Below are 17,693 nucleotides of genomic sequence, written 5' to 3' on the forward strand. Positions count from 1 at the left end.
ACGCTTGGTTCTGAGCATAGGTGCTTTCAGAATTGAATCGTTCACCCGCAAAATGTTGTATCCAACAAAAAACTATATTTTACAAGAGAACTGAAAAAACTGTTTCTGATCTTAAATTTGACACGCAAAGTAACACCATCATTATAAAAGTGAATTTTTTTTTTGGAATTTTTTCCTAAGTTCTAACTAAATAATTAAGGATTTTCAAGATGGCAGCCAGGATAGTCGAAAAGATGGCAGATACCGTGACAGCTGACTATCTGTTAATAAATAATACTGCACTCCAGCAGGTAAAAATTAAACTAATACGGAAGGTGTGACTCTAGTAGATGCAATGTCAGATCCAAGATGGCGGCCTCCAGGCTGACGTAATATCGACCTTGGCATTAGTTGTGGAAGGTCAGTCTGCTGGTGGCATACACAGAGGAAGGAGCTACTACCATTTTTAATCGAATGACCTTGCCGGGTTCGAACCCAGTACCTTTTAATAAATTTTACTCTCAATATTTAATCAATTATTTATTTTATAAAACTTAAAATTTTTTTAATTACTGTTACACAAAATAGCGGACATTATGGAATCAGCGATGGTGATATCAAAATTTTTCAAAATAGTTAAAACAAGAAGGTTTTAATATTAAAATTTAATTAAGTAATTTTTTATGAATATTAAGATTTTTCCCAAACTTATAGATAAATAATCACGGATTTTCAAGATGGTGGATGTAACAGAATTTGCAAAAGTGACATCATAATTTCAAAATGGTGAAATCGTTTTTTATTAAAATTTAATTTTTTAATTTTACGATTTTCCCTGATTTTCTTACTTAAAAAATTATGGATTTTCAATATGGCGGCCGTAACTGAAATTGCAACCTTCTGGGAATTGGGCGGTCGATTCCAAGATAACGGAATTCAGGATGGTGACTGATGTCAAAGGTCAAGGTCATCCAAGATGACTGAAATGAACTCAGAATGCAAGATGGCGACCACAACGAAAAGATGGCCGTCGTGACGTCACAATTAAAGATGGCGGTCGGCTTCTCGGCTCCTGACCCTGGATCCTTAAACCATTAACCAACATAACATATACTTCTGTTGTGTTGTCCATAATACCTGTTTAGGTTCATTGTTGGGTCCATCTGTTCGACATCAACTGATTTAGGCTTGCTTTCTGTGGGTTTATGTTTTCATTTTTATTTCTCATTTTTTATTTATGATATTTTATTCGTTACAAACAGTGCAAAACTGCAATGGCGTATGTCCGAGAAATTGTAATAAATCAAAATTCACATTGCATGAATCATTTAAAGAACGTATTCCCACTTGTTTCTTTAAGGGGCCCGCCTACCTGGGCACACATACGGTGCGCAGAGCTTCAGGAAAAACAACGCGTATTCAAAACTACTCAAGATATCCGAGTGGGGCCTATTTACGAATAGCATTTAAGAGTTCGCTGAGGGCCGAAAAGTACTTTTATTTTCGGATTAAGTTTTTAAACTGTATTTTTAGAAGCGTTAAAATGCCTAAAACGCGTGTTTTCAGAGTAATTTTTAGGCATAAAACAATTCTGTACAGATTCTTGAAAGCACTTAAGGGGCTTGCATAACATCTTAATCTTAATTTCTCCGCCATATAATGTTACGGTCACCACTCATGTGGCGACGAGAAGACTGCGTGCCAGACCAGAGGCGACACCGCGCTAGAAGCACCAGCGAGCGTCGCTCTTATCATCCCGCCTCGCTGACACACACACACCCCTGACTAGGCGGGCCCCTTAAGCACAGACTACTGCAACTCACCCTGAGGTGGCCTGCTGGTCCACCTCGGGCCACGACAGGCGGCGGCAGAACATGAGCGGCTGGCGGCCGCCTCCCGGGGGCGGCTTCCTGAAGGAGCCGGCGCGCGCCGGCGGCGGGCCGTCCACGGTGAGGCGGCGGGCGGACAGGTGGCGGCCGTGCGGCGGCGTCACGGTGCCCGGGGGCGGCACCACCTTGGGGAAGCCCGAGTGGGGCGGCACGTGGCCGGCGGAGGAGCTGCGGGCCGCCGCCCCCGCCGCCGCCGCCGCCGCCGCCGCCTCCGGGGCCGCCGCCTCCCGGCCCAGGGAGAACCTCTTGGGCGCGAGGCTGAGGCTGGCCACCCCCGAGGACACGTACTGCTGCAGCGAGTTGAAGAAGCTCATGGCGCTCAGGAGCCGCTCAGTGCCTCGTGCCTCATGCCTCGGCGCCTGCAACATCGTCCCGACCGCCAGCTTCACAACAATTACCATTATCATTCAGGTACCTTCGTATATCTACAGCCGCTGAGTTCACTCACTTTGAATACGAATCCAAAACAATATTCTTGGTGTATTATCAAAACATTTAAAAACTAATACACCTAGTTTCAGTTAATATAGGAAGTGGTTGGGTCTAAATTCCCCTGGAACTCATGCGACCACTCGTTAACCAAAAGACCCTTTCTGCTGTGGCACAGCCCTCGCCTAATGTTTCCCTAGATGGGTTGTGTGTTGGACAACAGTAAAACATGTCCCCCATACAGTTGTAGATTTTATTAGGCTAGTACTAGTCAATAAGTTCCAATAAAGTTCTTAAATGTGAAGAAAAAGAAATTCCTTTTTAAAACCTTTCACTCTCCCTAAATACGTTGCTTGAGGGGTTACAACTCTTAAAAGCTCTGCAATATTTAGTTCTGATAACTGAAAAGTTATTCATTAAAAACCCTTAGCTATATCTTATCCGCACATAAACATTATTGTACCAGTCCATCTTCAAAATATTTTGTAAAATGTTCAGTGTCTTCACATTCTCAAAAAATATTTATTACACGACGTTCTTTTGTCAAAAGTCCCTCGTTTCTGGGATATTCTTGTTTTTGAATCGTACTCAACATCTCGGACCAGTTTAGATTTTCGAGACGAATTCAGTAAAAATTTAAAAGTATTTTATAAACAAATACCGCGAAAATTATACACGGCCCAATATGATAGCATATGCCCAAAAAAACATATGTAACAGTATGACCATTATTTAGAAATTCATAGTATGTGCCCACAAATAAAGATACTAACAATACTTGGGTTGATGAAAAACAATGATTTTCACTCGCAGACAAAGCTTACCACCTGTAAATTACACAGATTGGTGCATTATTTCGAGGTTGGTGTTAGTAGAGTATCTGATTTAGAGTTTCGTAGCCCTTACCTACTGTCTTCTCTGGTTGCTGTTATAGACAAAATATATTTAGAAATAGCAACTAATTTAGATGGACAAATGGTAACAAGTATGAGTATTACAAGTATGAGTATTACATAGAGGCATAACTTGTCTTCTATATAAAATAACACTATAGCACATGCCACAGTAAGAACTGGGCCATTGCGGAAGAATTATGGCAAAGGTATGTATTACTGAGGTTACTTTGCTAGCCACTAAGTAAACTCACAGTATGTATTGCAAACATAGAAGAATTTGAGTTGAACTTTTTAAAAATTCAGTTCGAAACATTTTTGAAGTGAAACTTCTAATGCGACTTCCAACAAGGTTGCGTTAAACGTTTAACGCTACCATGGAGGGGGTATAAAATCACTGTTGCGTTAAACGTTCAACGCTCCTGGGGAGGGGGAATAGAAAGAGACAGAGCGAGAGTGAATGCATAGCACTCGAACGCATGCGCGTAGTATACCTGTTACAGGCCAGCGCGAGCGTTAGCAACGAGTAGCGTCCAATATTCCAACGCAAGAGGGAGAAAGAAAGATACACAAAGGTAGAAAGTAGGAGAGAGAAAGAGAGTGAGTCGGTAGATCCCAAGCACATGCGCGTGGTATTCTTGCTATGCAGCGAAGTAAACAGTGTGAGCGTCGTGAAATTAGCTGAAATACGTACTTGTTCTATTTTAATTTATAATATGTATTCATTATTTCATTTACTTTTTTTTAGTTCGATTTGATACAATATGATTTCACTAAAAATCAATTTCTACCCCTTCCTATTTTCATTTCCACACTACGAAGTTTCACTTCTTCCGCGCGGAGGGACTCCACGCACTATTTTTGTTTTTCTTTGCTGACATGATAGGAATTTTCGAAGCCATCTCTCCAGTATTTTGTTTTTACACCTTCGACAACCGCATTTCTTCCCCCTCCTCCCTGCAGCGACCACCACTCCATGGCGAGCGCACGGAGGAATGCCAATAACAACCCCCCTCCACCTTCTCCGGCGAGCGCACTTGCCATTCGCCGAATCGCGAGCAGGGTTGCCACATACCGCGCGTAGATGCCTGCCGTAGGAGCGGCACACGAGGAATATGGCCGCTGGGGAAACTGTGCTGTCGAGAAATGCCAGCATCAAAAATTTATTTTTTAAATTATGATTAAAAAATGTAATCATGTCCCTGCTGAGGTCCAGGTTGAGCCGCTGCCAACCTGCCGGGTCCAACAATGGCCTGGTCGCAGCTCGCAGGGCGGCCACGCGCGGATTACACAAATTAAAAAGTCGGAGCAGCGCGAAGCCCTGTTCCGTTGTCCGCTCGGAGGGGATCATGGCTGCATACGCTGATTCATCACCAATATTTTCTCTCCAAAAATGGTTCATATTTTTTTTTTAACGAGACAGGCTAATAAAGATAACAGGCTAATAAAAGATCGCCTTCGTATAGTAACTATCTCACTGAATGAAACCTAGCCCGTCCTGAATCAGGTCACGAAAATCGATGAAACTTCTTAATTATATGGTAGGAAAGGTTTTTTTTGACGGGACGTAGTGATTTTCAAGCCGCCATGTTGGTACTGGCGCAGTGGAGAATACAGCAAGCGTCCAAGAGAGAAGTGTTCCTGTACAAGATCATCCAACTTGGAATATGGGTTTTAGTTTATTTACAATCGTTGTTACCATTGTACCATTCCTACGCCTGTTCCACTAAACCGTTTAATTTTGTATTATATGGCGAACTACACGTACGCTAAGTGTAATCTATAATTTGTAAATTAACATGGTTATGTTTATAATTAAAGTTTTCGCCTGATTAATTGTGTCATGGCAACTCACTGTAAGTTTCATAACTGAGGTTACTCAGCTGCACAACGAAGAAAAATTTCTCCTATAATATAATTATAATTTTTTTTTGCCTGAAAACCTAAAATCAGCCAAAAACCAAAACTTCAACATGGAGGTTGAAGCACCGCTAAAGCCTGACAAACAGTCAAATCTCCCTGTACAGTAACCACCCAGATATCCCTGTGCACTATACGCCCAAACCTCCCAGTGCAGTAAAAACCCAGATCTCCCTGTACAGTAAACGTCCATATCTCTTTGTAAGTATACACGCAGATCTCCCTGTACAGTAAACACCCAGATCTCCCAGTGCAGTAAAAACCCATATCTCCCTGTACAGTAAACACCCAGATCTCCCTGTACAGTAAACACCCAGATCTCCCAGTGCAGTAAAAACCCATATCTCCCTGTACAGTAAACACCCAGATCTCCCAGTGCAGTAAAAACCCATATCTCCCTGTACAGTAAACACCCAGATCTCCCTGTACAGTAAAAACCCATATCTCCCTGTACAGTATACACCCATATCTCCCTGTACAGTATACACGCAGATCTCCCTGTACAGTAAACACCCAGATCTCCCAGTACAGTAAAAACCCAGATCTCCCTGTACAGTAAACACCCAGATCTCCCTGTACAGTAAAAACCCATATCTCCCTGTACAGTATACACTCATATCTTCCTGTACAGTATACACGCAGATCTCCCTGTACAGTAAACACCCAGATCTCCCTGTACAGTATACACCCATATCTCCCTGTACAGTAACCACCCAGATCTCCCAGTGCAGTAAAAACCCATATCTCCCTGTACAGTATACACCCATATCTCCCTGTACAGTAACCACCCAGATCTCCCTGTACACAATGGGCTGATAGTCCCGAGTCAGTGATCAGCCAGGGTGGTTCTGAAGGGATAGCAGCGCGAGACCAGAAGATCCCGGCAGCAAGTCCCACCCATGTGACCTTCAGCGCGCCAGCGTGGTCTCTGCCGGGGGCGACATAACACTACCATACTGGAAAACTACCATAATGATAGTATTCCGCCTGGCCTCTTCGAAAAAGGCGGAAAAGTACCATAACGGAAAAAAAAATACCATAATTTTAAAGTGCAAGGCTTTATTCTGCAATATTTTCTTATACACGCCATGGAATAAGTACATCTGATTTTCTCTCGAAGTAGTGTGAAGAATACGTCGCTAGGTAGCGCTGTTAACACCTTAGTTGTTTCTTAGGTTAACTTAAAAGGTTACAGATAGCGCTTCTGACGGTGACTTTCTGTAGTTCCAGTCATAAATCAACTCAACAGATCGTGCACTAATAGAAACAAATGTTTCCAAAAATGGGTTATAAAAAGGTGCACCGTATAATTATAACCACGATCTGTAAAAATAAAATTATGGTAGTTTTCCATTATGGCACATTCCCTCCTATTTTGACGGGTGTCAATGGAAGACTACCATACTGGAAGACTGTCATACTGGAAGACTACCATAATCGAAGAATTCCGCCGGGGAGCGACGGAAAAATGCCATAATGTAAAACTATCATAATTTAACGCGACCATACAGTCCTAATACTCGAACGACATGATTAAATTATGTATATTATCTTATAAATAATTTGTATAAATAAGTAGCATACAAAGTCTTGTGATTCTAATTGATGATTTAACTCCAGGTCACTAGTTGAAATGAAATGCAATCTAGTGACCGAAAATCACAATTACCCGACAACCGACGGTTAAGTAAAATATTGCATGATTTATAACATTTGTTTGAAATGCCACGACAGATTATCACCATCAGATGTATAGCCATCTATAGTACTGAGGTGGCAATTCAATTGAGTTTATTTTACGTCATGTTTATCAAAAGAACGATAAACTAAACTTAAGCATGAATTATTTAACAAAAAATGTTTACGTTACTACATCTTTAATATTACCCACATTATGTTTCTGAACGGCTGTTAGCGTTCACTTTTCGTGGGCTGACTTCACTACGACATTACTTCTTAATGACTGTTACAGGGTATTGTGATTCCAGCATTATGTTTATAGCATGTGCTGTGAAAACCATTAGAAGAGTATTTTAACATATAGGTGTACAGAAAAACAATTGCCATCAATAATAGATCAAAAATATCACAAATGTGAATACGGAATAGTGAGAGCGATTCATGTTTGCTGTTTAAGTTTTATTGATTAAGTAGTTGTGACATTAGGTCTAAATTTTAACAGCGTCAATGACAACGAAATCATTTCAAAATATTAATTTATGAAAGCCTTGAAATCAATTTTATATTTGTTTACCAGGAGAATAGCCTATTTCCGATATTATTAATATCCTTATTCTGAAATGCTTGCTTGTCCGTAAACATATTAATAGCGAGGTCAATGCAGACGGCAAAACACAACACCACAGTAGAGCGACAATATGAAAGGAATTAGCCATGATCTACAGTATGGAAGCATCCTACCAATTTTCTAGAAACAATCGGTGGAGCTGTATCGAGACTCACGGCCGTTGCCTTCACGTGAAACTTCTGTCAGCGAGTAGCTTTTAGTGTAATAGTTTAAAATTAAAATAATAAAAACGAAACATTGTCTACGTACTAATTATTTTAATTCAAAACAGACACTAAATGGTAGCTTACGTTTCATTTCAATTTATATTCGACGAAAATTCTGTTTAACATCGGCCTGTGATATGATAAATGAGATACCGAAGGCATAATATCAAAATTAATGTTTTTTGGTGACCGTACAATCTGTATTGCCCAGTGTTGTCGGTTCTCTATACACAAACACACAAATAAGCACGCTATCATGTCTGAGTCGTGAGCTACACTGAACAGAATTTTTTTCCTAACCTAAATTAAAACTAAGTGTACCTATTTGGGAGGTCTAGGTAGCGAAGACTCTTAAATACGTCTCAGGCCGAAGCCTATATAGTTAGGAAAATGTTAAAGAAAGATGATACAGACCTTTTCGTCTGTTCTGTTACCCATATGTTTCGCTGTGATTTTTAAGACGCTTCACATCAAAACTATATGACAATGGCCAGACAGGATTTTAACCAGTGTTCTCTGGGATACTAATCTAATGTCTTACGACTTGGTCCATAAACTTCGTAAATGTATTTTTTCTCATTTTCAGATTGCCTTTTAGTGATGCCTCATGCTACAGGCGTGAGTGTACGATAATTGCATAACATTACAAATACATAGTTTCTGACTATAGTACCTACTCCATGTAGGCTATCTTCACTTGTCTTGAAAAATTATTGACATCTAATATTACTTATAAGTACAACTATCAAAAATGACAGTCACGAAAATTTTAATTCACATCTTTTGAGTAGGTATATCGTGTAGTAGTGCGTGTAACTACATGTAACTTTGTGTACACATTTACCATGAGTGTAAACATATTTGTGGAAGGGGAGGACAGAAGCCAGTCACTCCTCCGGAAACTCTTTTACAAAGATAATGCTTGAAAATACATTTTTAGGCTATTTGACGATCCCTTAAGTGTTTTTGAAACTCCTGCCACTGTAATTTTTGTAAAATAAAAATATTTGTCTAAACAAATCTGGCCACCCTACCCCCACCCGCCACCTATTTTTTTATTACGTTCTTGACACATATTGTTACAGAAATAGGTCCCTCTTTTGAGTAAGCTTCTCTGCACTTATACATGTGCCTTGTTAATAGAAGTTAAACAAATATATACATAAAACAAAATACAAATCTGTTTAAAGAAAGCCAGTATCTAAGTGAATTTCAAAAACAGTGTAGTTCATTGAATAAAATTTCAACCGACAAACAACATTTTAAAAATAGGTAAATTAATTCAGGATGTCGTTTCGGACATACACTATTACTCATTAAACTGTATGTCATCAGAAACCTCAGTCTGTTCGTGCCTTAAGAAGGGAACTGTTGTCTTGGGGAAAACATACTGTTATTATGTGCTACCATCGTTGTGGTTTTCAGAATATCTGTTTTGTCGCTCAACTGTTGCTTACGGTGTTCGTCTGTTCTGTCGTCGCTGTTTTGTAACATCGCGGGGTCTCTGTGTAGCCGCTAGGTTTTTTTTTTTTCAAGGAAAGGTTCGAACATTATAATTTAGATAACAAAATTATAAGAAAAGTGAAATCACTTTGTAGGATTTTTTCAGAACAAAATATTTTTTTGGACGAAAATAAACATACACAACCATTAAATGAACTTTTGATACTGTAAAAGTTAAAACAAAATACGTGTTTTACACTATTACACTAAGAAGTATTATACGTCGAAAATAAAAACATCGAAATCCAATTTTTGTTACAATTAAAATTACAAATAATTAAATACCTAGCGATGTCACTGTGATGTGCAAAAATATTAAATAAAAACTTTCTGTAGTTTTGTATTCAAAGAAGTTCATGTTTAATAATCCCGATGATTTAATTAAGTTTCTGAGGTTTCATTGTATGAAATAAAACATGTATGATCCTGCATAACCCTGAGGTAAGCTATTACCAAGAATTATGTACTCAGGAGTACTGAGAGTTCCAATAAAATATAGTTGTATTCAAATAATGTGAATATTTATAAATAAGTAAGCAAAACTCACAAAACTAGTGTCATCTAAATTCTTAGTCTTCAGAAACTGATCGATTTAAGGTCAGTACTATCATTACCTAAAATTCCGGCGATGTCAATATGAAATGTATATTTTAATTTGACATCTCCAACACTATCATTGATTTAGGACTTAATTTAAGATTTTGAAAATGCCTATTTGCAAACAGTTGTTTGAATAGATTTCCAGTATTAGCTGCGCGTATTAAGCACGGTAAAAAAAAAAGCCAACAGTGAAATAACAAGGTTAACTTTTCTATGGCTTTAAAACAAAACAAAAATGTTATACATTAACTTCATGCTTGTAAGCACACACATATTTTAACTAAACACACTCTTTTAATATCTAACAATTATTTCAAAAAAAACTTTACCATCGACAGTGCAAACTCTTACATTTTTTTTTTTTACTAGTCTATAGTTCTATATAATTATTGTACAGCGGGACTGTAAGTTTGTTTGCAGAAAATCAACTAAAAATCGCCAGACTAGTTATACAAATTATATTTCACTGTTATGAAGTTACATAATTCATGCTGAATGAACATCATAAGAACACATACATTTGTTCGTTACCGAGGTTAGATTTTACTGCACGTGTTATTGACACAAGAAACTACAGTAAACTCGTGGAATAACATCTTGTCAGTGTTAATAAGACTGCCGATAGTCGCTCTACCACTCTGGTTCTGGGGTAGAGCGCCTGCCTTGTGACTTGTAGGACCCGGGTTCGCGCCCCGGCTCCTCCAAGGCGGATTGCCCAGACGAAATGGTGGCATTTTCTCTGGTAGGAATACAATCCCTTGTAACAAGTCAGGCTACCAAAGAAACGGTGGGTGGAACAGAAAAAAACCTTCCAGGTGGCTTCCAAATGGGGAGCCCGTTTCTTTTCTTGGGCTCCCCATGCGGTGGCCATTCCGGGGGTTTCTCCGGGGGAACGGAGTTTTGAAATAAAATTAAGTTTTGTAGCTTTTTAGTTTTTAGTAACTGTATCATTATCATTCCTCTATGTTATAAATAAAGCTAAACAATCATTTAAAACATTTAAATTTTTTTGGCTTTTGTAGATAAAATATTTGAATTAAATGTGTATCAGTCAGTGAGTTGTTGTATACCAAAGTTGTGTGTTCAACCATTTATCAGTATACATATATTTTCTTGAAGTATTATTGACAGTTAAATTTTAGTCACAAACTATGAGACCAATACCTTTGTTATGTAGTATTTTAGACATTTTTGACGAAAAACATATTTATAGACCCATGAATTTTATTCCTAAAAATATTATTTCTGAAAAACCACGTAGTTTTCAATCAGCAATATCGTCTTTAACACACACAGTATTATGTTTGTGAAACTATTCAGCAAGATATTTCAGCTGTCCAGATCTGGTTTTTATGTTAACAAACGTCTCTGAATTACGATAGCATTTATTGTGTAACATTTAGTAAACAAATAATTCAATTAATTATAACTATCACACAGTAAGGAATGGCATTAAACGTGGTGTCCACTTTTAATACCTTCGAGTTACCTATATTGGATGACAAGTTTTTATTTTTCACCAACATGTAGATAATACTATTAGTTGCACTTGAAGATCTTAGGTCTTATTAAATTTATAACTTTTTCTACGTAAATACCTGATTGTATACTTTGTTCTTCAAATTGATTAACTATGAATAGGGACCGGGAAAATTCGCGGGATCAATGACCTGTAGGATGAACTCCATAGTTCTACGTACACTCGGTCAAATGCCACCCACTCATTGGCTGCTGTCTTGTGAGACGTCCCAGCGTAGCAGCCTGTGATTCGATAAAGCTTTGGTTGGGTGTTTCGCATTGGCCAAGAGTCATCCAGGTGAGTTGTGAGCCAATAGCAGAGGCAGCACTAAGGTATAAATGTTTGTATTTTAGCCTATCGCGAAATGAACTCACGAATTTTTCCGGTCTCTACTGATTGTATACTTTGTTCTTCAAATTGATTAGCTATGAATAGGGAGCGGAAAATAATCGCGGGATCAATGACCTGCAGGATGAACTCCATAGTTATACTTACACTCGGTCAAATGCCACCCACTCATTGGCTGCTGTCTTGTGAGACGTTCCAGCGAAGCATCAGCCTGTGATTCGATAAAGCTTTGGTCGGGTGTTTCTCATTGGCCCAGAGTCATCCAGGTGAGTTGTGAGCCAATAGCAGAGGCAGCACTGAGGTATAACGATTTGTATTTTAGCCTATCGCGAAATGAACTCGCGAATTTTTCCGGTCTCTAGCTATGAATTAGAATATTGTGTCGTGATTTGTAATTAATGTGTGGTGTTTGCAGCGAACCCAACAAGCTACAGGGACGCCTGCCGCACTGCGGCGTCGCGACGCCCGCACGCATAACGACGAGGTCTTATCGCGACGGCAGCACGAACAGCCCAGCACGACACAGCGGCCATCCACCCGCCGGCTCCCGGTCCCCGCCGCTTCCTGGGCCTTATTTATGTCCAGCCCTTTCATTTCATCCACAAAAGGATTATTTTTTTGACGTGATAACGTCTTATAAATCGATGAACGCCGGCTGCACGCACGAAAAAAGCATGTCGCATTGTCACGTTCCGCCTGAGCCGAGCCTGCAAGGACCGGCCAACCACCGTGCGAGAAAATCTATAATATTCAAACAGGTTAAGGCGGGCTTTTTTTAAACTAATTGTTCGTGATTATATTTAAACAAATTATTTAAATTAAATTTGCAAAAAAAAATTGTAAATAATATTTGAAAATTAAAAAGTATGCAATTTTTCATCAATGTTTTTTTCTTATGACGTTATCGCGTAAAATTATCGTCCGTAAACCGACTTTACAGGAAACCCCCTTTTTTAATTTATACTTCTTTAGGCGATTTATGAAATAATGGGAGTAAATATTTACGGTGCGCGCGCACCATGCAACGAAATTTTCATAAGAAGATGGCGGAGCCTCGTGTATGAACATAAACCCATATATAGGGAGTTAGTATACCTGCCCAACGAATTGTTCTACCAAATGAAACTTTGATAGTGAAACTACCTTGGAATATATTTGGTATTCTAAAATAGTCATAGTGAAGAGTAATTTCAAGTTTAAAAAAAAAGTAAGGCATTGTTATTATAACAATTAATTATAATACCTGCTCTCCTTTTAGCTTCGTAGCATAGTGGTTATAGTGCGCGTCTAGAAAGATATAAGACCATGGTTAAGTATTCGGCTGTGTAAAACTGGTTTACTTTTTTTTTTAATTATCGGATTAAACAAATTGTGCATTAAACAAATATATATAAATACATTTTATTTATGTAGCTCAGTTATTAAAGTAATTATTTTTATGTTTTAATTTTACATTAACAATGAAATCTAAAACAACACAATCAGAATTATATCTGTTGCGATGAATCCGTCCTCCCCACTGTTAGACATTACAGTAAATATACTGACTTTTTAACTTCATTAATCGAAGAGTTCTTAGTAATTTCAGGCGACAGAGTCTTCGAGCAAACTACGATTGACTCCGTTCTGAGTTTCGCAGTAAACAAGGCGAGTTCCACTTGCCCTAAAAGTCATTCGACCTAAAATGATTTTCGGCTGAATGCCTGTTAGGTCGAATGACTTTTAGGCCAAGTGACTTTTAGGTCAAGTTACGTTTAGGAGATATGACTTTTAGGTCAAGTGACGTATAGGAGATATGACTTTTAGGGCAAATGACCTTTAGGTCAAATTACTTTTAGGGCAACTGACTTTTAGGTCAAGTGACGTTTAGGAGATATGACTTTTAGGGCAACTGACGTTTAGGCCAAGTGACTTTTAGGTAATGTGACGTTTAGGAGATGTGACGTTTAGGAGATATGACTTTTATGGCAAATGACTTTTAGGTCAAATGACTTTTAGGCCAAGTGACTTTTAGGTCAAGTGACGTTTAGGAGATATGACTTTTAGGGCAAATGACTTTTAGGTCAAATGACTTTTAGGTCAAATGACTGAAGGATTATTTTTAAATTTTAGGTCAAGTGACGTTTAGGAGATATGACTTTTAGGTCAAATGACGCGCACCCAACAAGGCGACACACGCGTGGAAGAAAGAAACGTGATTTTGCTGTAGACTCAAGTTTTTGAATGAATGAATTGTTCGACACGACATCTGTGGATACGGTGCCTGCGTGTTTTATACTGACCTGTATGCATGCAACAAGCAGAACACTTTAAAATATACAGGAAATTTTCAATAAGACTAGTTTTCCGTTTCACAGTCACGCTTTTACGAGTCCAGGCAGCTCACCTGCCCCCCCCCCCCCCCCCCCTTTACCGGATCCAAGCTCATGTATATGGAGCATGCATTTTACACTAAAACACTTCAAGACGAACTAAGTGGTAAAACGCTAGAGCATCGTTTGTGTTTCGTGATCGGTTGAATTACTTTCAGGCTCATGTATATTGTCGGTACACGTATCACAGCAATTGTTTGCGGAACGAAAAGCGTCCTGAATGGTCAGGCAAAAGCCGCCAATTGCAAGGAAGAAATCTCTGGCGCAGGCAAACTTTTTTCAAAAAAAATTACGGGAATTCTGCAAGTCCGTATAAATAGCTAGATCCTGGAAAACTTCGGGGTTCACACGCAAGCGTCACATATTCATCGGCTGTTGTTTGATTCGCAAGACGTTTTAACTGAGTCACCTGCGAGTCGATACTTCTTTGTTTGACGGTTACTCGCTGGCTCACAGTCTCCCAATTAAACTATTGGCTTCCCTGCAAATCTGTGAAGGTATCTTCCTTCATAATTTGTGACTGACCACACAAGAAGACCTCGAGTAATTACGTAATGTGGTTCCAGGCAAGGACGCAGAGGGCGTCTAAAAGACGGCAGCCAATGAGCCCACAAGGACTGAGCAGTGACTATACCGCACCACACGCCGCATAAAGCATTACATCTCTGCCGCTACCAACACAGACGAGCTAGCGGTAGGGCGCAGGCCGTAGCCAGGGGGAAGGTCCCTTCCAGAAAAAAAAACATACGAAGATAGAATAATAAAATTATTGATTATTTTATAAGGATTGTTGTATTCCTTAGTGGGCTACAGTAATGTATTTCGTCCCCGTTGTAGCCCGACATGGCTCGTAAACAGAAGCGGCAGGATTTTTTCAAAGTAGTCTTATTTAAATACCAGTTTGCACACGTTGTGGGGACACTTTATGTGTTCTCGTGTACAAATGTCCCCACCTCGATGGAGTCAGATTATTTTACTTTGGGCTTACTTTCACTGTGTTAAACAACATTGCTTGGGTAACACTCAGTTGGCATGTGTTGGAAGTATCTAAGCCACAGTTAGGTATTGACTTAGGAACATAGACACAAATATACACTTGGATATCTAAGATAATAAATAACATAAAACAACACACACAATTAAAATAATTTTACTTATTTATTTAAAACCAAAAATATTTCAAAATTTACCCTTATTATTATTATTTACTTATTAGGCTCAAATTCCCTGTCTATTGGCATCGCATTACACATAAAATTTCCAACTGTCAGGAGTGACGATGCGCACATTTAAATATCAAGCAAAAGTCTTTGATTCGGGTTCGACGATATTTTACACAGTTTTATTACGTAGAATTAGGGTTCTTAATTGTTTTTACCTCGGCTAGATAGGTTCACTTTAGGTCGGTAGAGCTCAGAGTCTCAAGCTCGTAAGACTTCTGAGTTACATTAGATGTGTGTAAAAATAAAACAATTTGTATCAATAAAATCAATTTTCTCGTAGACAATATTAATTAGCTTCAAATTTAAATGTTTATAGTTCATTTAGGCCGCGATGTGACGATTTTACGGGAGGTACGTGACTATTCGTATAGAATTGTGGAGACAGATTTTTGCAATTCTATTACTCACGTAATTTTCACTCCTAGGATCTTCATCTTTGTAGATAAAGCCTACTTAAGTATATATACACCCTAAAGATACATAATTCCCATCCTTAGTCCAGGATGCATAACTGCTTTCCAGCTATTTCGTAGGATTTAGATTTGCCGACGTCACGAGCTGTGCTATCTTAAACTGGCCATTACATTCTCTCCTAATCCTTCTCAAATTAAGCCAGTTAACAATGCTAGACTTAATTTAAAATGGTGGGCCGTGATTGGCAGAAAACCAAAATCAGTTAAATTAATTACTAAGTAACTCGTGAAATCCGCGCGCAACAATAGCGCGGAACACAAAATTTCACGTAAATTTTAAATACATAAATACTGAAATAATAATTTCACTTACAAAATAACGGCGTTAACTTTACCGTTTACAGTTTTAATGTCAATTCCTCCTTAGAGGAGTCTCGGTAATTGTTCAATTTCAAACGTCCAATTCAGTCCATAGAGTAACATTCTCATAGATATACATTTAAAAATAATTACCGTTTTGAAAATAAATTAAATGTTAGACATAGAATACATATTAAATAAAACATAAATAATAACAACTTAATATGTCAAAACATTAAATGTTGCAGTACAACGTGTTACTGCATGCCTTTCATACAAACGTGGTATGCAAGTTTCGTGTATTTAATAGCATAAGTATAAGTGTATTTATGACTTTTTTTAAAATTAATCATCAAATAATTGCGTTGAGATGTTCAGTTTCTTCAAGCAAAATCATAACTTAATTTTATACTTGTTAAGGTTGGAGTTCTAAAAATTTGCTAGTGCCTGAGATTTTATTTAAGTGTGACAGTGAACTTTATTTTAGAATTCAGTTAATAGTTGTGCTGGAGTCCCTCCTACACAAAATTCTGGCAGCGGCCTTGCAGCTTGCAGGCGGCCCAGAGCTGACGTCTCAGTGATGGTCTCGATATCACAGGCTGATTCCTTGTGCCCTGGATCGTGGCCACGGCAGAGATTGGCCCCAGGAGAGAGAGTAAGGGTGTTTTCATTGTGATACTCATTAGATCGATACCGAGCACATCGTCTGCCATCTAGCGGGCTGGTGTGGCAGGGGAAGCCTTCTTTTCACAAACGAGAGAGCCAAACTCCCGAGCGTGCATCTTAGGTTTTTTTTTGTTCATTGTAAATAAATATGGCGGTGTTGATAAAAGGATACTAATGGTCAATTAGGTTAGGTTAGCTACATTATAAATACTTTAAAACATTGTGGACGGTTGATTTGGTTAGGATAGCTACATTAAAGATACAGGGGGAAAAAAAGCATGAACTTCGGGGAACGTCTGTGAAAAGAAGGTTTCCCAGCAGCGCGCTAGCAGCTTGCAGCCAACTTGGCGGCATTGTTGAGGAGCGAGTGGAACTCACCGCTAGAAGGACCTTCCTCTCCTGCACGCAGACACTCACTGAGCCGCCGCCAGGGGCGCTGGTCGCGCTCCGCCCAGCGTGGCGCTACTGCGCATGCGCAAGACCCGCCGCCCGGGCAGCTAAGCCCCTCCTGTCCTCTCGTCATTCCTTCACTACGACTACACAGAGACCTTACTCTATGACACAGACTGGCAACCCAAGCCAACCTTGTTTTTCTGTACCCGCATTCAATCACCGACTACACTGACATGTGACATCTTTGAACATACAAATTAAGTAACGTGATGGAAAGTGCGTGACTATAGAATATATTGGAAAAAAAAATCGATTGTCTACGGTTTATTTAAGCTCTAGCGGTGGCATTAGATAACTGTCAGTTTGGCATGGTAGAGTATTAATAATAAACGCTTCAAGACTTGCTTATTGCCAGGAGTTTTTTTTATATTTAAATTATGGACTGTATTATACGTGTTAATTTCATTTCATCAGTTATTATAGAATCAATCAGGTCATAGCACATTACCGTAAAAAATTATTATACAAAACAAACAATAATACAATATAATTCGTGTTTTAATATTATTTATTAATTATCTCATACATTTAATTCCGTCATTAACATTTCAACTAATATTTAAATATAAGTATGAACGGTCTCTATGATTTTACAAAATAAAAAAAAATTAA

The 17,693-nt window shown here is 38.7% G+C and overlaps 1 protein-coding gene across 1 annotated transcript in view; it reads right to left on the bottom strand.

Moving 5' to 3' along the window:
- LOC134534347 (BAI1-associated protein 3) overlaps positions 1 to 17,105 on the bottom strand; it is a 136,934-nt gene extending 119,829 nt beyond the window's left edge. Inside the window, exons 1-2 of the mRNA XM_063372758.1 lie at positions 17,007 to 17,105; positions 1,803 to 2,227 (exon numbers count right to left, since the gene is read on the bottom strand). Of these exons, the coding sequence (XP_063228828.1) occupies positions 1,803 to 2,182 (380 nt within the window). The 5' untranslated portion in view covers positions 2,183 to 2,227; positions 17,007 to 17,105. The remainder of the gene's footprint in view (positions 1 to 1,802; positions 2,228 to 17,006) is intronic.
- Between the last annotated feature and the right edge of the window lie 588 nt (positions 17,106 to 17,693).

The sequence above is a fragment of the Bacillus rossius genome, chromosome 7 (assembly GCF_032445375.1).
Source record: "Bacillus rossius redtenbacheri isolate Brsri chromosome 7, Brsri_v3, whole genome shotgun sequence".
Lineage (NCBI taxonomy): Eukaryota > Metazoa > Arthropoda > Insecta > Phasmatodea > Bacillidae > Bacillus > Bacillus rossius.